The sequence below is a fragment of the Alligator mississippiensis genome, chromosome 11 (assembly GCF_030867095.1).
Source record: "Alligator mississippiensis isolate rAllMis1 chromosome 11, rAllMis1, whole genome shotgun sequence".
NCBI lineage: Eukaryota > Metazoa > Chordata > Crocodylia > Alligatoridae > Alligator > Alligator mississippiensis.
Window position 1 is genome coordinate 53,495,953 of NC_081834.1, and position 24,441 is coordinate 53,520,393.

General features: G+C 57.0%; 3 protein-coding genes across 9 annotated transcripts in view; 1 reads left to right on the plus strand and 2 right to left on the minus strand.

Annotated features, from left to right (window-relative positions):
- The first annotated feature begins 552 nt into the window (after positions 1–552).
- Positions 553–12,935, plus strand: DHX16 (DEAH-box helicase 16). Of its 2 annotated transcripts, XR_002087483.2 has the most exons (21): positions 553–893; positions 1,190–1,467; positions 2,507–2,669; positions 3,147–3,203; positions 3,758–4,012; positions 4,420–4,644; positions 5,094–5,282; positions 5,633–5,743; positions 6,434–6,549; positions 8,285–8,495; positions 8,826–8,924; positions 9,016–9,168; positions 9,984–10,124; positions 10,230–10,392; positions 10,498–10,616; positions 11,049–11,116; positions 11,309–11,471; positions 11,712–11,873; positions 11,942–12,115; positions 12,434–12,541; positions 12,704–12,794. XR_002087483.2 is itself a non-coding variant. In XM_019478777.2 (20 exons), the coding sequence occupies exons 1-20, from the start codon at positions 678–680 to the stop codon at positions 12,830–12,832; spliced, it is 3,192 nt and encodes a 1,063-aa protein (XP_019334322.2). In that variant the 5' UTR covers positions 557–677; the 3' UTR covers positions 12,833–12,935. The 2 variants fall into 2 exon arrangements, 1 of the variants encoding a protein (XP_019334322.2); XM_019478777.2 differs by lacking the exon at positions 12,434–12,541 and having other exon boundaries at positions 557–893; positions 12,704–12,935.
- Positions 12,936–13,464: 529 nt separating this feature from the next.
- Positions 13,465–16,834, minus strand: C11H6orf136 (chromosome 11 C6orf136 homolog). Its single transcript, XM_006276609.4, has 6 exons — positions 16,574–16,834; positions 15,822–16,349; positions 14,900–14,988; positions 14,230–14,430; positions 14,015–14,084; positions 13,465–13,885 (listed from the first exon to the last, which is right to left on the minus strand). The coding sequence occupies exons 1-6, from the start codon at positions 16,712–16,714 to the stop codon at positions 13,751–13,753; spliced, it is 1,164 nt and encodes a 387-aa protein (XP_006276671.1). The 5' UTR covers positions 16,715–16,834; the 3' UTR covers positions 13,465–13,750.
- A 1,146-nt stretch (positions 16,835–17,980) lies between these two features.
- The window catches only part of ATAT1 (alpha tubulin acetyltransferase 1), a 29,593-nt gene continuing 23,132 nt past the window's right edge, over positions 17,981–24,441 (minus strand). For all 6 annotated transcript variants that reach the window (XM_014608268.3, XM_019478791.2, XM_059715081.1 and 3 more), the window contains 3 exons: positions 20,428–20,528; positions 20,022–20,064; positions 17,981–19,284 (listed from right to left, as the gene is read on the minus strand). In XM_014608268.3, the coding sequence (XP_014463754.2) occupies positions 18,933–19,284; positions 20,022–20,064; positions 20,428–20,528 (496 nt within the window). In that variant the 3' untranslated portion in view covers positions 17,981–18,932. The remainder of the gene's footprint in view (positions 19,285–20,021; positions 20,065–20,427; positions 20,529–24,441) is intronic.

The window sequence follows — 24,441 nt, forward strand, 5'->3', positions numbered from 1 at the left end:
AGGTTGGGTTCACCACAGTGCAGATCCCATACAGCAACCTGGCTTGGCTGCACCTTGCTGCGTGTCCCTCCACTGAGTAACTTGCAACTTAAAGGGCTGAAATCACAGTAAGGACTTGGGATCCCGCAGGTAGTGCCCGCAAGCCCCGAGGCCTCATAAGCCCCATCAGCTGCTGTTCGCAGTGCAGCGCAGCGCAGATTACAGTCATTATGGTAAAGATGCACAAGTGCCTGGCTAAGGGCCCATTTTATGTTAACGAGGGCAGAAGCAGTCCCAAGGGAGGCCAGGCTCAGCTCACAGCGCAGAGGATTTGGTGCATCCCACGTGCCTCCACTGCAACATAGAAGCCAGGTGTGACTCATAGCTCCTAGTTATGGCACCAGGGGCCAGACCAGAGCAGCAGCATCCCACAGGAGCGCACCCCTGGTGAAGGTTTCATGAAGGTGCAACGGCATCTGCTGATGTAATTACGGTAGAAGCGCCTAATGTGGCGCACACCCGCGGCTCATCGCTCACGCATTACGGCAGACGAAGCCGAGAGCGCCGCGCGCCTGCGCAGTTCAGCGGCCGCTTCCAGGCGCCCCGCCCGTGCGCTGGTTGGCCCGCGGCGTCACGTGACGGGAAACTGAAGCTGGCAGCGGAGACGGTGGCCCCGAAGGGGCCTTCAGCGGACGAAGATGGCGGGGGGCGGCCCCGCGGCTCTGGAGCGGTGGGTGTCCGGGGAGCTGCACGCGCTGCTGGGGCTGAGCGAGCGGCACGTGGCCGCCTTCCTGGTGGGGCTGGCGCGGCGCAGCCACAGCCCCGAGGACCTGCTGGGCCGCCTGGAGCAGACCGAGACCCTGAACGTCAGCGACCCGGCCGTGCGCAGCTTCGCGCAGCGCCTCTGGGACCAGGTGGGCGGGGCCGCCGGGGCGGGGCGGGGCCTCTTTCTGGGGGCGGGGCCACCGCCGCGGGGGGGATCGAACCTGGCTGGGGGGGGGGTCTAGCTGAGGGGGCGGGGCCTCCTACTGGGGGCGGGGCCACCGCTGGGCGGGCGTCGAGCGTGGTTGAGGGGGAGGGGCAGTGTGTGGGGGGGGAGCTGAACTGAGGAAGGAGGGGGAGGAGCCAATGGGGAAGGGGCGGGGCACCACTGGGGGGAAAGGAAAGCGTCAGGGCGGAGGAGTGACTCGATGTCTTTCTGCCACCCCAGATCCCGCGCCAGGCCCCTGCGGAGCGGCCGTCGCGCGCAGCGGAGCGGGAGGCGCTGGCTCTGCAGCAGAAGAACCGCTCGTACCAGCTGCTGGAGGACAGCGAGGAGGAGGAGGCGGAGGAGGCCGGGCGGCGCCGGGGGGCGGGGGCCCGGGCCCGGGGCAGCACCCCCGGCTCCGTGCGCAGCCCCGAGGGAGGGAAGCACAAGAAGCGGCGCAAGCATCTGCGCCGGAAGCGGGACGAGACCTCGGGAGAGGAGAGCGAGGCGGAGCCAGGGAGGTGCGTGGGTGGGTGGGTGGGTGGGTGGGGTGCCGGGCCTCTCCCTGCAGGTGGAGTCGCCCAGAGATGAACCTCTCTCCCCACCTCTCCACCACTGTGTCCCAGATCCACCTGGGTCCTCCAGAGCCCTCTCCCAGCCAAAGCCTCGGCCTGGCACCCAGTGCGTGCCCTGCTCAGCAATCAATGTGGCCAAGTCGGAGAGAGCTCTTAGCCTCCCTGCCCCCGCCTTCTGGTTTTGCTCGCCTGCTTTTAGCTCTGTGTGGGCAGGGCCGCAGTCTGCCTGTCCTCCCGGCCCATGCAGTCGGCATCGTTTTTACCAGGTTCTCCTGCAAGCTCTGCTGTCTGGGCTCTGAGTCAATCTTGCAGCTGTTTTCTGTGTAACCCCCTGAAAGGCTGGTTTTCCCTGCCCACCCACATCACTAAAACTTCATCTCAGTGCCTCAAAGTCACCCTTTTTCTAGTCTTCACCAAGGCAGCTTGGCCCTTCGCCATCCTGCTGCCAGGGTCATTCTCCTAGCTCATCTTGGTGACTGCACCCCCCTCTCCGTGCTTGTCTCTGTGGGCTCCTCCTTTGCACTGTCAGACACCAGCGTGTGTTCACTCTTGCGGCCTAACTGCCGCCTTGCCTGGCATCCCCCTATAGTGAGACGTCATGTTCTGCCTCTGGTCAGCCCATAATGCCAGCTTCCATTGCCCTCTTGTTTCAGACATGTCCAGCCACACTTCCCCTTGTGCTGCCCCTCACACTGAAGGGTCTCCCTGTAAAATCCCACAAACTAGCTCACAATCTTCCTTCCAATCATTTCTTGTAGCCCTTCTTTTCCACGACACTCGCAGGACTTTGCAGTAAGTTGCTGATGTTCTTAGACCACCGCCCCCATGCTGCCAGGACTGTCTCGGTGTTTTCTTGGGCTCTTCCCTTCTGTCTGTACTCTGAAGTGGGGGCCATCTTCCTTGTCTTCGCAGTGCTTGGCACAGCAGTGGACCCAGGCCCATGCCTGGGGCTCTCTGGTGCTATGGCCTTGGCTTCTCTTGGCAGGGAGGCAGCACAGTCCCCACCAAAGAAGGACTCGGAGGATGAGTGGGAGCAGAGCGAGCGGGATCGCCTGCGGGACCTGGAGGAGCGGGATGCCTTTGCTGAGCGGATCCGGCGAAAGGACAAGGATCGGACCAGGAATGTTCTGGAGTGCTCGGACAAGAAGGCAAGTCCCTGTCCCATCCCCTAATGAGAGGCTGTTTGCCCAGTCCTCAGACCCAGCTACTCTGGGATCCTTCCTGCTCTCTGAGGTTAGACCCAACTCCTCTCCTACGACCTGCCTCTGATCCTGGAGGTCCCTCCCCAGTGCCCATAATACCCGCCTCTTGATGGGCTGATTGCAAACCCAGTGAATGCAAGGGCAGCAGGGAGGGAGAAGCTGAAGTGGAAGTCAGGGCAGGAGACAGATCCATTTCCTTTCATGAGGGTGAAGAAGTGGGTGATTAGCAGAGCAGGGTGTAGTATCTGGTAGCCCCAGCTCCTTCCCATCGTGGGACTGTGCACCATATGCCCTGCTGGGCCCTTTAAGCCCCAGAGGCAGGTTAAGGCCAGGGACGGGGTGGGTCAGGGCTGTATAGGAGACCATCTGGGGCCATCTGCATGACTTGAACTTCTCTCCCTTTCCCCTCTTTGTTGAGCTCAGGCCTATGAGGAGGCTCAGAAGCGACTGAAGATGGCAGAAGAGAATCAGAAATCCATGGTAAGGGCTTTGTCACCTTCGCCTTCCCTTTCTTCTCTTGTGGGTGACCAGGGATTTGTTGGCTCATTTTGCCCAGTGTCTCACTACCCTGGATCAGAGTGAAGGGCCCATCTAACATGATGTCCTGCCCCAGATTGTGCCAGCAGGCCCCGCTGTCTTGGTGTCCTGCCTTTGTGCGTCAGACATATGGGCCCCATCTAGCCCAGCAATCTCTCCCTCACTTCTTTGTTCTTCTTGCTTAGCTGAGCTGCTGTGCAGTCCCTTCCCCACCCCCCTTGTTTAGAGGCTGATGACTCCATTGTGCAGAGAGGGGAAACGGAGGCAGATCACCCAAGTGATTAGCCCAGGGTTGCACCAGGGTCTCACTGCCAGAACTGGGAAATCCACTCTCTTCTGATCTGCTTTGTCAGCCTTTCCATAACCACCTCCTTGAATCAAAAAGGATCCAAGAGTCCTGGCTTTTTGCTCCCTCTCCTCCTCCCAGAGCTGGGGTTGGAACCCAGGTGTCCAGGAGTTTAACCTCTGGTCTTTTTCCCCCCATGTCTCACTTCCAGGTTCCTGAGCTGCGTAAGAAGTCACGCCGGGATTACCTGGCCAAGCGGGAGCGGGACAAGCTGGAGGATCTGGAGGCAGAGATTGTAGATGAGAAATACCTCTTCTCGGAGCTGGAGCTGACGACGCGGGAGCAGCGGGAGCTGGAGTACAAGTGCCGGGTGCGCGACCTGGCCAAGGAGTACAAGCAGGCAGGCGAGAAGGAGAAACTGGAGAAGAGCAACCGCTACTACATCCCCGAGGAGAGTCGCAGCAAGGTATCTTCCCCCTGGAGGAGGGGATGGGGCAGCCATAGTGGGTGCTCCTCACCTTTCAGGTAGCACTCTCTAGTGTGGGAGACCTGCCTGGGGATTGGGGAGGTAAAGAAAGGGCCTGTGAGACATGCCCAAGGTGAGGGGGTTGAGGGATTTAGGGTGTGTCTGGGGACCAGGGGGTTGAGGGGGTGGACTGTGGCGGTGCTCAGTGCCCTGGTGGGTGGCTGTAGGACTGGTCAGAAAGGGAATGAGATTCCTTCTTGGGTGGCCCATGCAGCAGTGGAGGAGACTTGGATGAGCCTGTCACCCAGTCTGATTTACCTAGAGCCAGGGTCAGTGTGTGAGCCTCCAGCCAGGGACCATTTCTGCTGGGGCTTGACTCATACCCTAGAACTCTCATGTCTCTACAGAAAATCCCCGACCACTATGAGGAGCCGCAGGCAGATGAGCGCACGGCTCCCCGAGATGAGCAGCAGCGCTGGGAGGAGGAGCACATTGGGGCGGCTGCCCTGCGCTTCGGGGCCCGTGATGCCAGCCAGCACCATCCCCACAAGGACTATGAGTACGTGCTGGAGGAGGATGAGATGATCCAATTCGTCAGCGCCGTGCAGATGCAGGGCATCCAGCAGGAGAAGGTTGGGGCTAGGACCTGTTCACCACCTAGGGGCACCACGTGGACCAGGGGGCAGTGGAGGAATGGGAGACGGGGCCTTTCTCCCTACATTCAAGATTTGCTTATGCTTGTCTGTATGTCACAAGTTGCTGGATCTTGGACCAGTGCCAGCATCCCTGTTCCACAGCCCAGTTGGCAAAGGCCTCCAAATGTGCCTTTCTTCCTCCCCTTGCAGGGCTGTGCCCCAGCACTTAGGGGTGTTGTGGGTGATTGTGGCACAAGCAGAGGTTCCAGGATCTGTGTCCCCTTCCCTTCCATTCCAAATAACGCAGCCTTCTGGAGGCCTCTTCCTTTGTCTTGCGCCTCCCCTGGTCCCCTCTAGCTGCTGAAGGACTGGGAATTCTCTGGGTTCAAGAGTTGTGGGGGGGGGGGAGCTGAGCTCACAGTGCCCTGTGGTCCTTCCTCCCACAGGAGGAGAAAGCGTCACTGTCAGAGGTGGAGCGTCGGAAGCTGTCCATCCAGGAGGTGCGGCGCAGCCTGCCCATCTTCCCTTACCGCCACGACCTAGTGGCAGCCATCACGGAGCACCAGGTTCTCATCATCGAAGGAGAGACGGGCTCTGGGAAGACCACCCAGATCCCCCAGTACCTGTTTGAGGAGGTAATCTTGCCACGGGCTAAATGGGGCTGGGTTGTCTGAAGCCAGGAGGGAGCAGTGGGGTTCAGCAGCAAGGCCTGTCTCTGTGTTGGTTGCTGAGTGACAGCATGGTGCTAGGGTGCTGCGGGGTGGGGGTGGGAACGGGAACAACACTCTATAGGACTCGCAGTCCGTGCTGGCTGCAGTGCCCCAGCATCTTGCCTGCTCTTGTGCTGCTGAGAGCTGGTTATTGTTTACACGCCCCTTGAGGAGAGCTGCCATCCAGCTGCATGAGCATGCCAGAGGCAGCTGCGGTGCAGCATGGGCTAGGGCAGCCTCCCATGGCTGTGTTCCAACGCTGTCTCCCTTGGCAGGGCTACACCAGGGAAGGCATGAAGATCGGCTGCACCCAGCCCAGACGCGTCGCAGCCATGAGCGTGGCTGCCAGGGTCTCTCAGGAAATGGGAGTTAAGCTTGGAAATGAGGTATGGGGGTGTGCAGTGCTAGGTTTCCTCCCCCCTGAAAGCAGCTGGTGTCACCCTAGAGGGCACAGGGCCCCTCATCCCACTTCCTGCTCCCCTGAGCCAGGCATTCATCTCCAGTGTGGAGCCATGTTTGAATTGACTGCCCTCGGAAGTCACAGAGTCATAAAAAACTAGGGTTGGAAGGGACACCAGGAGGTCATCTAATCCATCCTCCTGCTTAAAGTAGGGCCATCCTCAACAGACTCCCCAGTGGAGAGGACCTCTGCAAGGAAGATGAGCAGCATGATGCAACTCTGTGGCACCAGTCCTCCCCATGCAGGATCAGACCTCTTTGTGGCCCGGATATGGTCCACAAGTCATAGCTTGCCAACCTTTGGCTGAGAGGAAACCATCAAGTCGGCTTCCTGATCTCAGCCAGCAAGGGCCCTGTAGGGCAAATACACTCCTAGATCTGAGGGTGCATCGTCTCGTGTCCCCACAGGTCCCCTCCATGGGTTGAGGCAGGGCGGTGGGGATTTCTTCTTAAGGGGTGACCCCAGGCAAAGAAAGCTCGCTGCAGAACAGTGCCCTACTGTAGGGGGTGCAGGTTTGCAGTGTCAAGCAACCTTGTTGGCAGACAGGTCCCTGCCTGCTGTGTTATGGGCAGGTGGTTTCCTGCTGACAGAGACTAAGCTACCTTTGCTCTGGCAGGTAGGCTACAGCATCCGCTTTGAGGACTGTACCTCGGAGCGCACAGTGCTCAAGTACATGACAGATGGGATGCTGCTGCGGGAGTTCCTCACGGAGCCTGACCTAAACAGCTACAGGTGAGAGTGCCCCGTGGAGCAGGTCAGGTCAGGGGATTGGGGGTGAGGTTTAGTGAGGTGGGTCCTCCTCTCACAGTGTTGACTCCAGAGCTTCAGTGCAGTGCTCAGGGGCACCCAAGAAGCAAAGAGGCACCTACATCTCCTCTTCAGGATTGAGCCGGGTAAATGTATGGAAGGGGGATGCTGTGATAGTGCAGGGAAGTTCGGCTCAAGCAGTGTGAGGGAGTTGTGTAATTGTGGCCCCAGGTTGGGGTATAGATGTGTATCCATATAATCTCAGGGCTTTGCTGGGTACCTGTTGGAGTTTTTCCTTCCTTTGTAAATGGTGCTGGCCTCTTGGCGGGAGTGGCCTCCCTCTGAAAGAAATGGACATAAATCACCACTAAGGGTTTTTGATGGAAAGATGCTGATTTTCCTACCAGGAGTAGAAACCCAGAGGTTCCAAACTACAGGGTCTTGCCTTGTGCTTATGTTATATTCATTTGGGGTCAGGAAGGAACTTTTCCTCTAGGTCAGCACTGTCAAATGTACAGTCTGCGGGTCCTTGGTGCTGGTCCTGGTCCAGGACCTGCACTGCACACACCACCTGCATGCACTGCATCAGCTGGATCAGGTGCCATTTGCAGCGGTCACCAGCCAGGGGGCCACTGCAGGCAGTATGGATCATGGAACAGGACACACACAGACAGACAGATGCACACAGACAGACACACTCTCCAGCCCCATGCTGAATGCAGCACTGCATGCGGCACAGGTCCTGGAACAGCTGGAATGAGTGCTGCGGAGTGGGGGCGGCAGGGCCCATGGGCTGATCTAGCTCACAAATCAGCTCCCTGCCACTCGTCTAACCCATGAGGTCAGTGGTGTGAAATCCCTACCATAGGTTAGTTGGCAGGGTTTTGCCTTCCTCTGTATTGTGGAACATAGTCTTTTTCCTAGGATCTTCTTAGGCAGGGGTTGGTAACCTGCAGCCCATGGGCTGGATGTGGTCCACAGAGAGTTTGGATGCAGCTGGTGGGGGAGAACGAAAGCATGATACACGCAGGGCACCGCCTCCACCGTGCACCATGCAAGGTGGAGGTGTTCCTCTGCTGCATGCTACCGATCCCCTCCACAGGGCTGAAGGTTCCTGCTGCTGTCGCATCCCTGGTTACTCTTGCATTGAGGGTTGCTCTCACCCTGGTACTCCAACCTCCGTTTAGCCTCATGCTTGAATTCAGCATTCCCCATCACTGTTGGTGATGGTAATCTGCAGGGGAGGCGGGGAGGGTAAGCAGAGGCTGAAGTATGGGAGGGGGCCACAAGACAGCCCTAGGCACAGAGCGGGGCAAGCTGGGGCGCAGCATAAGGGATGGGCACCACATGACAGGGGCCAGGTAATAAGCTGCTCTTACAGGCTGTTGTCACTAGTTTTAAGCAGCCATTAATTACTTTCCTGTCATTGTAGTGGCAGGACATTAGCATTGCCCTTCCCTCCCGTTTCTGCCTCTGGCACAGGGCTGCGGGCTTACTTTGGTGTTCTGGGCATAGTGCGACAGTTGAGTGAGGGTTCGCAGTGGTGACTCAGGGCAAGCTGTAAGGCTGCCTATGGGCATGGCCTGGATTCAGTGACCCAGGAGGCCCCTTTCAGCTCCGTACTGGCCTAAGGCCTCAAGAGGTTGCTGGGGGGCTGGGGCAAATTTGATTTGGGCCAGTGCATCGCCCTCCCTGACTCCCCCCTCCACACCGCCTGCAGTGTGATCATCATTGACGAGGCTCACGAGCGCACCCTCCACACTGACATCCTCTTCGGTCTCATCAAGGACATTGCCCGGTTCCGCCCGACGCTCAAGGTGCTGATTGCCAGTGCCACACTGGACACCGAGCGCTTCTCTACTTTCTTTGATGATGCCCCCATTTTCCGCATTCCTGGCCGCCGCTTCCCCGTCGACATCTACTACACCAAGGTTGGAGTGGGAGGCGCAGTGCAAGCTGCTTTTGTGGGAAGGAGAGTTGGGCCTGGAAGGGTTGTGATCACAAGGGATGGGGTGCATGTGACCTGAAGGGTGCACTGGAAAGTAGGGAGGGGAATCCCTGCATTGGAGAAAGGACCGTATGGGGCAGGATGGACTGGGGGGCTAGGCAGGGCCCCAGGGAAGTTTGGCATGGGCTGTTTCCCCAGGAGGGGCCCTGGTAGTATTGTGATTAGGGGCTTGTGCTGTAGGTGGGAGGGGAGGAAGGGCTGCATCATTGGGCAGACAGAGGTGGCCTAGGAGTTGACCTCTGCCTCCCTTCAGGCCCCGGAAGCTGACTATCTGGAAGCCTGCGTGGTGTCAGTGCTGCAGATCCACGTCACCCAGCCCCCCGGTGATATCCTTGTTTTCCTCACTGGCCAGGTAAGCAACTTCCCCAAACTCAGGCTCAACACCCATCCCAGCACTCGGCCCCCCAGCCACTCCACCTCCTCACGTTGGTCTTGCCTTGCAGGAGGAAATTGAGGCCTGCTGTGAGATGCTGCAAGAGCGCTGCCGCCGCCTGGGCTCCAAGATCTCTGAGCTGCTGGTGCTGCCCATCTATGCCAACCTGCCCAGTGACATGCAGGCCAAGATCTTCGAACCCACCCCACCTGGTGCCAGGAAGGTGAGTGGGGGCAGGGGGCCTGCACCTTCACTGGGCAGAGGCATGAGGGACAAGTCAAAGGAGTCCTGGTTCGGAGTGTTTGGAATAAAAGGGAAGGGCTTGGAGTTTTGGGGGGTGGATTTGCAGAAGGTGGCTTCTTGTGGGGCAGAGGTGCTGAACCCCAGCCCACAGGCCAGATCCAGCCTGTAAAGCCATGTCATCCAACGCACGGGAGGCACCTCATGGGTCTGAAAATTTAGCACTGGGGAAGTAGTGGCAGTGCTCCCCTGCTGCCAAGTATCTGGTCCCACGGGGAGCCCTGCAGGCCATATAGCACAGCCCTGCATGCTAGATTGGGTGCGCAGGGCCCCATCCGGGCATGTGGGACCCAGTCAAAGCAGCGCGGGGTGGGTTCTAGGTGCCATGCCCACAGACTGATCCCACACTACTCATCTGATCCATGGGGCCAAGAATTTGCGCGCCACTGATGTAGGGGAATTGATTACACCCTGAAGCCATGCCCCTGGACCTCTACCATGTTTTGGAGCAGGGTTTTACTGCTCCTTGGGGGTTGTGGGTAGGGACAAGGGGGGTGGTGTTAAAGCAGAACCTAAATGTAGGTGGGGCTGAGGAAGGTGGAGGAGCTTAGGTGTGTCATTAGCTTACCCCACCTTTCTTGAGCCCTGCTGCACTTGCCCATCCTAGTCACTAGGTATCTGAGCTCCTAGGCCCAGTCTGGAGGGCTGAGGGGAAGGCAGGTGGGGGTGGAGGAGCTCTCAGCAAAGCAGGGCAGACCCCTCCCACCACTCGTAGTAAGTATCACCCACCCCTTGCAGGTCGTTGTGGCAACCAACATTGCAGAGACCTCACTGACTATTGATGGCATCATCTACGTGCTTGACCCAGGGTTCTGCAAGCAGAAGAGCTACAATGCCCGTACAGGGATGGAGTCCCTGATTGTCACTCCTTGCTCCCGGGTAAGGGAGGCCCCTACGCACTCCTTTTGGGGCACTGGGCTGTGGCCTGGCTGAGCCCTAGGGTTGCGGGACTTCTGCTGAGCTTCTCCTTCTCCTTCTCCCAAGGCCTCTGCCAACCAGCGGGCAGGGCGGGCCGGGCGCGTGGCTGCTGGGAAGTGCTTCCGTCTCTACACAGCCTGGGCCTACAAGAATGAGATGGAGGAGACCACAGTGCCAGAGATCCAGAGGACCAACCTGGGCAACGTGGTGCTCCTGCTTAAGAGCCTGGGTGAGGTGGGGTCTTGGTTGGCAGAAGTGGGGCAGATTCAGGAGACACCTTAGCCTGGATCTCCTCCCACCTCCACCCCAGTCTAACTCCTCACTCCTATCTCAGGCATTAATGACCTGATCCACTTTGACTTCATGGACCCACCACCTCATGAGACGCTCGTGCTGGCCTTGGAGCAGCTATATGCCCTGGGAGCACTGAACCACCTCGGGGAACTCACCAAGGTAAGGCCAGCCCAACATTTGTGTGCTGTGCCTCTGGCTGGCCCAGGTGGCAAGTCAGAGGCGCAGACACCATCAGACATACACGCAGCATGGTGCAGCCAGGGGCTTCCCTTTTCTGCCATCCCCAGGGTCCAGGGGGGAGGAGTTGAGCATTTCACCAGGGAAGAAATGTGTTTCCCCTTCCCTGCCTGGGACGATGACACTAAATAAGGACTGGGGGGAGGGCTCTACCTGCCTATGGAGCATATAGCACTACTGGAATCTGAAAGGAGGGAACAGGCACCAGCATAGAGGAGCCATTATGATCTGGGTTTGCATAAAGGGATAGATAGACAGATAGATAGACAGTTGGCCTGATCCAGAAGTGTCAGGGATACAGACCTCCTCTTCCCCACTGCATTTGGGGCCTAACTGTTGTGTATATCTGCCCAGATGGGTCGGAAGATGGCGGAGCTGCCAGTGGATCCCATGCTGTCCAAGATGATTCTGGCTTCAGAGCAGTGAGTTCCCATTGCCTCTTGTCCCCCCTGCTCATTTTGCACTATGCTAACCTAGAATGCCAGTCCCTTTTCCCCTCCGATCTTTTCATACCACATCTTTTAGCCCTCATCATGCTGGGCTCTTCATAGCCAGGCTACCTGCCCCCAGGACCATGGCTGTACCTCTCATGACATCTTTCCTGGGCTTTTCAGGTACAAATGCACAGAGCAAATCCTCTCCATCGCTGCCATGCTGTCTGTCAACAATGCTATCTTCTACCGGCCAAAGGACAAAGTGGTTCATGCTGACAATGCTCGCATGAACTTCTTTCTGCCTGGTGGGGACCACCTTGTCCTGCTCAATGTCTACACCCAGGTGAGGAGGCACCAGCTCCAATCTGGCCCTGTTTGGGGGAGGAATAGGGGAGGCAAGGCCTTTCTCCATTGCAGCTTACCATTTTGGATCTGGACCAGTCAGGGAAGCTGGATGGCTCAGAGGGTGGGGAGCAGATGATACCACCTCGGCAAATATTCCAACTTACTGCACTGTAGGACCAACACCTGTAGGACTGAGCATGCCATTGTGACTCTTACCCTCTCCCTGTCCTGCCTGCAGTGGGTGGAAAGTGGCTACTCAATGCAGTGGTGCTACGAGAACTTTATCCAGTTCCGCTCCATGAAGCGGGCTCGGGATGTGCGGGAACAGCTGGAGGGACTGATGGAGCGGATTGAGGTTGACATCACTTCCAGTGAGGGAGACTACGTTCCCATCCGCAAGGTAAACCTTGCCCTACACCCTGTGCACACACTGTCTGTTTGTGACCCTGACCGCTCTCCCTCTGACAGGCCATTACAGCCGGCTTCTTCTACCACACGGCCCGGCTGACCCGCACCGGCTACAAGACAGTGAAACATCAGCAAACAGTGTTCATCCACCCCAACAGCTGCCTCTTTGAGGAGCAGCCCCGCTGGCTCATCTACCATGAGCTGGTCTTCACCACCAAGGAGTTCATGAGACAGGTATAAAAGGCTACCCACGGCATGGACTGCCATGCCATCCACATGGCTTTTGGGGGAGCATGCTGGCTTATAGCAGAGGTACCCAAACCCCGGGCTGCAGCTCGGTATCAGGCTGCAAAGGGTTGGCTGCTGGACTGGAAGTCTGCAAGTGACCAATGTGCTGCGGACCAGCAGCCAACTCTGTATTAAAAAAAAAAAAAAATATATAAAAAAGGGTTGGCTGCCAGTCTGCAGTTTTCCAGTCCATGGTCTAAAAAGGTTGGGAACCACTGGTCTCTAGCAAGGTGGTCCTATATGCCTTCTTGTTTCTCCCTGTAGCTTTGGGCCTAGTGTAAGGCTTGACTGTGGACAAGATAAGCAGTAGCTGAGAACTGGCCTCTGGGGTACATGTCTGTTGCTTGTAAAGCCCTCCATCCCCTTCCAGGGGTAAGAGCCATGGGGAAGAAGGTGACATCTACTGGGGGTATGGGGCCCTTCTATCACTAGATTCACTTTAAAGGTGATACACAGGCAGTAGGCCTTTCCCTGGGTAAGTCCCATCCTGGTACAGGGGCCCTGTCCCTACAACCCACCTCATCTCTTCTGCAGGTCATAGAAGTTGACAGCACATGGCTTCTGGAAGTAGCCCCTCATTACTACAAGGCCAGAGAGCTGGAGGATGCATCCACCAAGAAAATGCCCAAGAAAGTTGGCAAGACCCGGGAGGAGTTGGGCTAGAGCCCACCTCTATAGCTGAGAACTGTAGGATCATCCCTTTTAACAAATTTCTGTACAGTTGTATAGTGCCAAGGAACAGAAATAAAGCTATTTTTAAATAAAAGTGGAGGGGTGATGAGCATGGGGCTAATAGACTCCACCTTGCTCCAGTGCTGATTCCAAGAGAATTTCTCTGGGAAGGAGCCTTGCTGTGCTCCTGCCGCAGGGCCAGTAATATTTCCTTGGTTCAATGTTGCTCCACCCCACACAAGCACTATTGTTCCTCTTACTACACTTGCGAGAGGTACTGGCTTAACCCTATGCTACAACTTGTTTCAGACTGCCTTATAACATTGAGAGGTGTTCAGTTCCCATGGGTTCTAGCTATTCCCCTTCAGTTATTTTTCTTAAGGGGAAAAGCATGGTTCTGTAACCCAACCCCCTTAGTCTCAAAGTCCTGCAAGATAAGTAAGGGGCCATCTACTTCCTTTCCCCACCCACCCATGCCCCCATCCTCTCATGGCAAAAGCTCCTGTTCCTGCCACATCACCCCTCCCAGCTCTCCTACTCAAATCAAATTACCCTAGAAAGGTGCTCTCACTAAGCCTGATTCTAGCCCTACCCAGAGCCAGCCAGCAGGCCCAGCCCAGCCATTCTTACCATACTGTTTTATTATGTACAATTAAATTACAATTGTTCTTTACAGTGCTCAGTAGGGTGGGGGCTGCATTAACAAGGCAGGGGGAGCACAATCCATGCAGCAGAGCCTGTACCCTAGGCCCTTTCTGCCTGGGTACTGTGCAGAGGCAACATCAACTCACAATGAGTCACAACACTATCCACCCCAAACCCGATTTCCATCAAAACAGGAGGCTGGACTGATGAAGCCACTGCTTGGCTAGGCAGGGGTGGAAGGCTCAACTATCTCTGTAGTCCATTCTAGCTCTGCTGTTTGCCAGCCAAAGCAGATAAGAGCAGCTGTAGGGACGGTTTGTGTTCAGATAGGCCCAGGGCCACCAGAGCTGTTACGAGTAGCTTCTTCACCTTGTTCAGGGGTGGCTGGGACGGCATCAACTGCAGAGAAAGGGAAGATGCAGCAAGCATTAACCCCTGTGCCACACACCTTAGCCATTCCTTCTCTGCTAGGACTCAAGTTATTTCTGCTTCCCCACCCCCCTCCACGATGGTTTTGTTCATGCTCACCTTATCTATCTTGTGACAACGGATCAGACCTTGGGAATTCAAGAAGAAAGTGGAATAGGCATCATAGGTCCTGGAAGGGAAGTGCAAGATGCAGAGTTGGAACTTGCAGCCTGAAGTCCAGGGCTGTGCCACCCTCCCTGCCAGGCCTGGCTGAACCTTGGAGAGGGTCCAAGTCTGGGGGCCCAGGTGAGCCCTGCCTGAGGCCAGGCTCTCACCTGTACAGCTCCTTCTTGTCCTTCTTGTAGAAGTGCAGCATGAAAATATGAAAGGGTAGCCCCGTGATACGCCATCGGGCCTGGATACTCCAGTTCTCTGGGTGCTGAGTCAGCTTCAGCACCTCCATCCGCAGGTTGGCAAAGTAGTTCCAGGCCACGAAGCGGCATAAAATCAGCAACAGCTGATAGATGATTCGTCCCCTGGCATGGGGTTGGGAACAAGCGAGGAGCTGGGCATCAGACCAGGGCCTACACCTCTATGGACTGGGGGTGGGGGAATCTCACCACAGGACCCATCCCACTTTAGGTAGAAAGTGGGCCAATCCTCCCATCCCTATATACTGTCCCTAGGGGCAAGCCCTACTCTCAGCCTGGACACGCAGTGGGAAGAGTGAACATGCCCCACCTCCAGAGACACCCTCACCCCAGAAGGAACACAGTCTCACCATCACCCCTCTATTGGGGAAGTGGGCCAGCCCAAGTCCCCTCCGATTGTGGGGGAAGAAAGGAGTCAAATGTTCCTTGCTCATGGGAGGAGTAGGCCATCCCCATGCCCAGACCCTTGCATCTATCACACACAAAACAAGAGAAGTGGCACCAATGCACCTCCCCTCCACCAGAAGAGTGGAATGGTTCCCAGTACCCGTTACCCAGCCCATATGGCACTGACCGTGTTCTCATGTGCAGGATCTCGTTGATGAACTCCACATCTTCAGAGTAGATTTGATAGTTTTGTTTCTTCAAGAAGAAGTTGGGCAACTGCAAGGAAAAGAGTGGAGGATCCATGAGGAAGCCAGGCCAGGAAGTCTGGACTTGGTTCCTACTTCTGAATGACTTCAAACAAGTCACTGAGTCTGCCTCAGTTTCCTCATCTGGAGGATGGCAATTATAACCCTCCCTTGGATTCTTCACACTAAAATCTTTCCAGGGCAGGGACCATGCCAGGCACTGCACAGACATACAAGAGTGCCCTTATCCTAGCTGGACTGTCTCCTTCACTGGCCACCACTGCAGCACCTGGCACAGCAGGGATTTGATTGTAAGTGGGGCCCTCTAGATGCCACCGTAACACAAATGCTCCATAGCCCCCAAATCATGCCTTGCTCATAGCCTGGCAGAAGCTCACCACTCTTCCACCAAATCAGTTGGCTCCTCATGGAGAAGTCCAGTCCTTGATGTGTCAAGGACCCTGCATGCGTGACAAAGCTCTCCTTATTGAGAGCTTCAGCGAAGAGGTTGAGGACTAAACCGAACACCCCTCTCTCCCTAGAGGGGCCATGCATGCTTGTACAGCAAAGGAAATCCAGCAGGTTCCCACTTTGGGGATGATATGCAAAGGCCTCTGGGTGCTGCTAAGAGCCCTGGGAAAGTAGGTAGTGACTCAAGCCAGCTTAGAGTTCAAGTCTCCAGTCATGGGCCCCTCATGGCTTTGAACTCCATGAAAGTGGCAGACTGTGGCCTGGCAGGTCACATGGCAGCCACTCCTGCGAGACAGGGCGGACACAGGCAGCCCTGGAATAGAGACCAGGCAAGCGAAGCTGAAGGGAGGGAAATGGCTACCCAGAGAACCAGGCACCTGGGCCATGTGGTACCTCGTGGTGCAGCCTCTCGTACATGATGGCCAAGTGCTCCTCCATGCTGGGGTCACTGCTCTTGGGCGAGCCACTGGTGGCAGCGCCAGGAGCTGGGCCAGGAGCAGCCTGGAAGGGCACCAGGAGCACGGAGGCTTCGAAGGCCTGGTAAGGTATCCTGCAGGGCCGGCTGTCAAACAGGCTGCGCAGAGAGTCCAGGGACAGGCCATCCAGGCCCTCGTCGTCACGCACAGCAATGTCATCCTCCCGCCGCCCATCCACCATGGTGACGGGGCCCTCCAGGCCCTGTAGCAGGCAGGCGGTGGCTGGCCATAGGCACCGCCTCTGCTTCAACCTGGGCGGCAGCAGGCTCCGGCTCCGCTTCTGCTCCGGTGCCGTCGCGGCCGCCTCCTCGCGCTCGGGGGCCGGCAGGAAGGGGAAGCCGGCAGCTTCCACGCGGCGCCCCACCAGCAACGAGTGGTACTTCACAGCCGGGGGCCGGGGGCTGCCCAGAGCCCTGCAGGCTGCGCCCCCGCGGGGGGCCGGGTCCTGGAGGGAGACACGCAGGTCAGGGGACGGACCCCCGGGTCAGTGCCACCCGCCCGCCTGCCCAGCCCCAGCACCTCGCTCGCTCCCCACCTGTGACCTGTCACCCACCTGTGACCCCACCCACCACCTTGACTCCGCCCCTCATGCTGGCCACACCCCCTGCCCTGCCCTACCCCACCACTCGGTTTGACCCCTCCCCCTCCCCTTGACCCCGCCCCGCTCACCTGGTGCCGCGCCCGCCCGCAGCAGCCGAGCGCCTCGGCCTGGCCCCAGCGAGGCCCGCCCACGCCCCAGGCCCAGCCCCGGACTCCGACGGCGGGGCGCAGGCGGCCTGCCACGGCCACGGCCCGGCTGCGCTGGTACATGACGGAACCGCGGCACCTACTCGCCTGCCCCTGCCTCAGCCGGCGGCAGCACCACGCATGCGCCAACGGGCGCCTCGGGCAGACTCTCTAATGAGCCCCAGCAGCCCGGGGGAGGGAGTCGAGGGCGCATGCGCGCTGCGTCCCTCCTGCCTTGCCTCAGCAAGGCGCATGCGCATTGATAAGAAGCGGCGCTATGAGAGTGCGGCGCATGCGCCCTATGACCATCGTTTCCGCACGCTGCGCGCTCCGGGAAGGTGACCGGCCGGCAGCATGACAGCGCATGCGTACTCGCGTCCAAAGAATTGGGAGGCCTACCAGCATGCCGCCTGACGCATGCGCATCAGCAAGTTAGCTGTCCAGGGAGAGCCGGGCACCACAGTCACGCATGCGCAATTAGGTCGGAGAAGAGCAGGTCCCCATTCCGCAAGCTTTGAAGGGGGGGCGTACCTAACCTAGCGGGCGGGGCTTAACGCGCAAGGGGCGGGGTCTTATTGCCGATAGGCCCAAACCAGGGGGGGTGCGGTTGTGGGCTTGGCCATAATGGGACTGGGATGCCTCCCCCTCCCCCCCCCGCGCTGTGCACCCGGGGCAGGATGAGGCGCTTCCCGCGCTCCCCTCCGAACGTCACACGTTTCACCAGGAAATAAAGAGGAGGCATCTGACCCAAGCCCCTTTAGTTATGGCGCGTTCCCCCAACACCACGCGTGTTAAAAGTGACGTGTGCCTGACAGTGCGCTACACGTGTGAATAAGCAGGAACCATTTGCTTTCGTCCCCCCAGCAGCTAAACCGTCCCAGTTCCCCCTTCGACGCCGCAGCGGGTCCCCGCAGCCAGGCGGACACAGCCGCCAGACGCGGGGAGCAGCTCCACCAACGCCACGACGCTGCCAGTACATGTTGGCGAGGCCGGTCACACGGCCTGGCGGCGGCGCAGCTCCCCCGCGCCCAGGCCCGGCGCATCGCACAGTTGCAGTCCCGAGAGCCGAGCAGCCTGCCCAAGGCTCTGCCTCGCTCTTCCCAGCAATGCTGCCTCCGGCGGGGAGCATCCAGCCAGCGGGAGCCAGGCCCGGGCACGAGGGCCGCAGCGTGGGGAAGCGGAGAGAGGATCATGGCTGGCTGGAGGGCGAGCTCTCTCCTGCAATCCAGCCGGTGCCCCACCAGGTCCCCTACGCAAGCTGGCATTGTTTGCAGGCTCCCCCTATGAGAGAAGCTGTTTAGAAACCGGAGTATTTTTCCCCAGGAAAAATAAAAACAATTTTTGACAACATTTTTAACAATTTGGCAATTTTAACAATATTTTGTTAAAATGTTTCAAAATTTAGGAGGAAAGCCTGGAATATTTTTAGTTGGAAAAGCTAAAGGTCTGTAGTTAGGATGTCTCATTCTCTAGACCAGGCCCAGGACAGACGACGACTCCCCGACGCACTTTGGTGCTAATGCCTCAAGGCAATCCCTATCTCTGGTACATCATGAGCATTACAGGTCAGTGTTTCATGTCCCTATTCTCTTCCAAAGACCAGGGGGTCCCTGATTAAAATACAGCTCCCATGACATGCTGTAGTCTTCCTTTCTGGAGAGAAGTGTCAGTTATGCCACAACCATCCCTGAGAGACGTAGTCGCGCCGGGGAGCTTGGCCCATAGGCAACCATGGAAGCGCAGGGAACCTGATACCAGTTCCCATGAGATGCCCCAGTGGCACTTCACCAACCAAAAGATTTCAGTGTCCAGGCATTTGCTTTCTGTGAAAAGTAAAAACAGGAATTTTCCATGGGCAGCAGCTGCTTCCCAGTGAACATATGTAAATGACATGCTATCCAGAGCAGGGTAGGCAGATGTTTTCTACCAGCTTTTCCCTCCTCAGCTAGGTGAAGTGCTCGAGTTGTCCTGCTACAACCTCCCCAAGGAGGTGGAATAGCAGAACCCAACTCTGCTCTCCCTTCTACAGTCCCCTCGTACCAAGAGGTCTAATACCCACTTTGGGGGGTTTCTCCATAGCATTGTCTAATGAGCCCCCAAACTTCCTGACCCAAATGAGCCAAGGCGAGGCAGGGGAAATTCAGGAATGCTGATGGAAGAGCGCACTTTGAACAGGCCCATTGGTTCTGGCAGGTTGTCATGGAGGAGGCTGGATGCCAGGCAACATGGGCCCACAGGCCTATGAAAGTGCAGCAATACTCAGGGCTTGGTCCTGGCCTCTTGGCTTGGCTCGGCTCCTTCCTCACCAGGGCCTGGTGTTGCGATACTCTTGCTTGTAGCGGATCCACTGGGCATCATGAAATACTCCTGCTACTGTCCAAGACTGCTGCTTCCCCCATGGTGCCCAAGATGCATCATGGCACCTACTGCCCAGCCATGGAGGGAGACGGTCTGTGTGAGCTCCTTGATGTGATGGCTTGGACTCAGCAACTGCCCGGATGCCTGGATCCTCAGTTCTGTCTGTGGGTTCTGGCTGGGTGGCAACAGGAGGCTCCTCACTGGAACAGAGGGCTCCGTTAGGTGGATGGACGCCTGACTCAGAGAGGGAGGGCAGGTCTGAAGGGTCCTGGCTGGGGATTGTAGCACTGCCCAAACTGGAAATGAGAGAGGAAGACATTGTTCAATGCCCAAATGTCTTTGTGGGTATGACAAGGGTTTGGGAGTGGGGAGGCATTAAGAGAGGTAGGCAGTGTTGGGAGCACAGGCTAAAGGTGAGGAGGAGGGAAAAGGGAGCAGAGTGGTAAGCACAGGCTGAGGGGAAGGATTGGGAAAGGATCCATACAGCAGTGGAAGGCACAGGCTAAGCTGGGGGCAAGCTGGCTTTCCGACAGCAAGGGGTATAGGGAGCAAGAATGGAAGGTAAGTGGCACTGGGTGTCCACAGAGCTGGCCTTAGGGAAAATAGCGCCCTGGGTGAACTTGTACTTTGGCACCCTATCAGTAGTGCTGCTGCAGGCAGGAGCAAGGTAGGTGGACTGGAGCAGGCCCACCCTGCCCGCATGTGCCCAACTCAGCTCCTCCTGAGCAGTGGTCGGAGGCAGGGTGCAGGTTGGGCTGGGCACTGCTCTTTCTGCCTGCGGCGGGGATCAGCCAGGGCAGGGCTGGGGGATAGTGCTGCTGTGAGCGCAGGTTGCTCATACTCATACATGCGTGGGCGTGTATGTTTGGCACTCCCCTGACCACGGTGCTGGGGGGGGGGGGGGGGGTCCTGTGTATGTAGGTATGTTTGGCACATCGCTGATGGGTGCCCTGGGGGGTCACCCATGTCGCTCACCCCCCTTAACGCCAGCTCTGGGTACCCTGCTCAGGAGGGGCAGGGGTGGGAATCTCACCGGGTTTCTGCATCCTGGAGTCTCTTTGACGGCTCTTGGCCCACTAGAAAAATAAGGAACAAGCAGCTATGTCATTGATAGCCTTGCAGGACCCACCCCCACGACACCCACTGCTCAGATCCCAGCCATCCTAGTGGCAAAGTGGAGCTCAGCACACTCCCCTGGCAGTCAGTGCTGTGCCCACTGCTGCCCTAGGGGAGGTAGGATACGTCCAACTAGCAGCTCGCAGATACTAGGGGAAGCTGCGAGCTCTGGGCTGGGTTTCCAGGCAAGTCTATGGAAGTGACTGAGCCATCAGGACAACCTGTTCCAGCTGGATGGGTAGATCCCTGGGCAGGACCCCTCCTGCAGCAATGTGCCAGACCCCTCAGCTGCAGCCCAGCAGTACCCCAGCCCCTACACTCACTTGCTCTCCTTTCAGGGATGTTGGCTGCCCCTTTGGGGTTCCCATAACGGCTGTATGAACTCCGCTGGGCCATCAGGCCAGCCTGCCCCCTGCAACCGCCACTGGAGGAAAGAAAGGTGGGGGAGACATGGGGGAGGTAGGTGTGATGAGGGAGCAGAAAACAAGGGATGGGATGGGCACAAGGCAGGAGAGATGTGGAATGGGCACTTGTGGGAAGGGAGTACAGACAATGTGGCAAGATGAAAGTAAGGGGGCAGGGGGCTAAGTAGATGAGACCCTACTCCTCATAGGCAGTGTAGATCTCACTGTCCTGGTGCAGTGCTGCAGGGAACAGGTGGGGACTCACTAGAGGTTGGTCTCCTTTCTTTCAGCACCTCAATGTTGCACCAGCAGGTACTGTGGGGAGGTCAGTAGGAGGCTACTCTCCCCTCTTCCAGCACAAGCCCCAATACCACAGCATAGCGCTAGGGGCATGGTGTTATGACAGGAAACACACTCCCTGTTCTTAACAAACACTGAATCTTTCCTGAATGCTGACCTAGACTGACTCCATTCCACTTGCCTGAAATTCCCCAACCTCAACTCCTTGCACCTTTCCACTGGATTCAGGATTCCCTTCACTTCCTGTCCTAAGTGGCTGTACAGCCTCATTGCACGGCTGCCCCACCCCAGAGTTAGCTGCGTTTCAGCTAACATTACATTCTACTGGGGTCCTCAAGAACGAGGTGCTAATCCTGCAAGTCACTACTACCCTGTCCAGGGAGGATCTTATCTGATGCACAGGCAGTATTGGGAAGGCCATCCCAGCTCATGCTCCAGCACAACTGATATTGGTGGGGCACTGACCAGTTCTCTGTACACCCCCCACCCCGCTCCCAAGGCTGGGTTCAAGCAATCTGCTGATCTGCTGCTCTTGGCTTATTAATCAATAAGGTGACAAAGTCTGCTGCACAGGTTGCCACTGCATCCCTGCAGGCAGAGACGACCGTGGCAGTGTGCGGGGCCCAGAGCAAATCAGTCTGTGCGGGGCCAGACACGATGGCAGTGTGGGGGATAAGGGGGTAGCAAGCAGCCAGACGCAAACTTGGCCTGGCTCTGCGGGGCCCCTCAAAGTGCGGGTCCCAGGGCAGTCACCCCCAATTCACACCCCTCCTGCTTGGGCAGTTGCCTCCTCCCTTTACATACACACGAGATCATAGAAGGGACCTTGTTAAGTCCTCTGGTCCAGCCCCCTGGAGCATCCCCAGCTAAACTATCCCAGCCAAGGGTCTGTCCAACCTGCTCTTGACAATTTTCAAGGATGGAGATTCCACAGCTTCTCAGTTTGGTAGCCTGTTTCAATGCCTGACCATAGTTTCATAGTTGGTAGGGTCAGAAGGGACCTGGAAATCATCTAGTCTGACCCCCTGCCGTGGCAGGAAAGAGTACTGGGGTCAAACGACCCGAGACAGATGTTCGTCCAGCCTCCTTTTAAAGACCCCCAGGGTAGGAGCCAGCACCACTTCTTTTGGAAGTTGGTTCCAGGTCCTAGCCACTCTGAAAGTGAAATAGCATTTCCTAATGTCTAGCCTGAAACTACCCTCCGCTAGCTTGTGTCCATTGTTTCTTGTAACTCCTGGGATTGCTCGGGGGAACAGGGACTCTCCCAATGCCTGCTGGTCCCCTTGACTAGTTTGTAGACTACCAGCAGGTCCCCTCTCAGCCTTCTCTTGTGGAGGCTGAACAGGTTCAGGTCCCGTAGCCTCTCCTCGTAGGGCCTGCCCTGCTGACCCCTGATCATGCGAGTGGCCCTCCTCTGGACCCTCTCCATGCTGGCCACATCCCTCCTGAAGTGCAGCGCCCAGAACTGGACGCAGGACTCCAGCTGTGGCCTGACCAGTGTCGCATAGAGGGGGAGGATCACCTCCTTGGACCTGCTTGGGATGCATCTGTGGATGCATGACAAGGTGCGGTTGGCCTTCCTGCCTGAGTCCCCACACTGTTGGCCCATGTTCATTTTGGCATCAATGATGACTCCAAGATCCTTTTCTGTCTCAGCACTGATGAGAAGGGAGTTCCCCAGCCTGTAGGTGTGCCGCTGGTTCTTCCTCCCCAGGTGCAGTACCCTGCACTTGTCAGTGTTGAACCCCATCCTGTTCTCTTCGGCCCACCCCTGTAACCTGTCTAGGTCCACTTGCAGCCTGTTCCTTCCTACTACCGTACCCACTTCCCCTCACATCTTAGTGCCATCTGTGAACTTGAACAGGGTGCTTTCTACCCCCTCGCCCAAGTCACTGATGGAGATGTTGGACAGTGCGGGTCTGAGGACCAAGCCCTGGGGAACCCCGCTGCCCACATCCCTCCAGGTTGAATAAGATCCATCCACCACCACCCTCTGGGTGCAGCCCTCCAGCCAGTTAGTGACCCATCTGACTGCGTAGGCATCAACACCGTCTCCTAGTTTCTTACTGAGAATGGGGTGAGACACTGTGTCGAAGGCCTTCCTGAAGTCCAGAAAGACTATATCCACTGCGACACCTGCATCCAAGGACTTGGTGACCTGGTCATAGAAGGCCACCAGGTTGGTTTGACAAGACCTGCCCCTAATGAACCCATGCTGGTTGCCCCTGAGCATAACCTCCCCTGCTGGCCCTTCTTGGACATGTGCCAGGATAATTCTTTTGAAAAGCTTCCCCAGGACCGAGGCAAGACTCACGGGCCTATAGTTTCCTGGGTCCTCCTTCCTCCTTTTTTGAAGATGGGGACCACATTGGCCCTTTTCCAGTCCTCCGGCACATCGCCCGACCACCATAAGTGCTCGTAGAGCTGTGCCAGAGGTCCCGCAATGACCCCTACTAGTTCCTTCAGCGCTCTGTCATAGTCAGGCAGTTCTTCCTCATTTCCAACCGGCTGCATCTTAAGGCCACTGCCTCTAGTCCTGTGCCCTACAGGCAGAAAGAAAAGCCCTCCTCCATTCTCTCTGTGATTGGCCTTTGGGTATTTAATGACTATTACTAAATCCCATTTCAGTCTTCTTTTCTCCAGACTATAAAATCCTAGCTCTTTCAGCCTTTCCTCAGGCTTCTAATCATTATTGTCACTCCACATTGGACTTTTCTCAATCTGTCCACACTTCTTGAAGTGCTGGGCCCAAACTTGGACACAGTACTCCAGATGAGGCCTCACCAGGTCAGTCTGGATCCAAGCCTTACTCTCCAGAGTGTCTGCAACTCCACACATTTGCTAAGATTGTACACAATCCCATCGTCCAAATCATAAATGAAGGTGCTAAACGATACCAGACCCTGGGGCATCCTGCTTTATACCTCCTTCCAACTAGACACTGAGCCATTGATGACTACACGGCAAGCATGATCCCTCCAATGAACTGAACACATACACCTTTATGGATCCACAGCCTGTGGGACTCGTGAAATTCAAGTTCCATTCCCATTAAACTCTTGAGGTCTCATTGGCAACTTGGCTGACAACCCTCTGCTCTAACCCCTCATACCATGCTCTCTTCCCAGGGCTGTAAACAGAAGCCCTGACTCCCAGCACCCCAACCCTGCTCTATTCTACAAGATCCCACCCCTGCAACACAGAGCCCAGAAATCCTGACATATGCCCAGAACCCAAGGGGCTCAACATCACACTGAACCAAAAGGCTCCTACCTCACAACAGAGGGAATGATTGAATCAGAGACGGAAACCCAGACATCTCCTCCACAGTAGCTGGAAAAGAATCCAAGAGTCCTGTTTTCTAGCCTCCCTGGTCAAACCCACTTGGCTTCACTCCCCCGCCTCATCTGTGGGGAGAGAACCCACAATCTCCAGTTCTCAGCTCCATTGTGCTACCCAGTTAAACCACATTCCTCCCCAGAGCTGTGAACTGAAACCAGGAGTCCTAGCTCCCAATCCACATCACATCCCCAATCCTCAAAAAAACTGAGGAATCCCAATATCCAGCTGCCCACTAGAACTCTTTGCCCTCCCTGCACCCGTTAGGAGACAGAATCATCATAGCAATGTGGC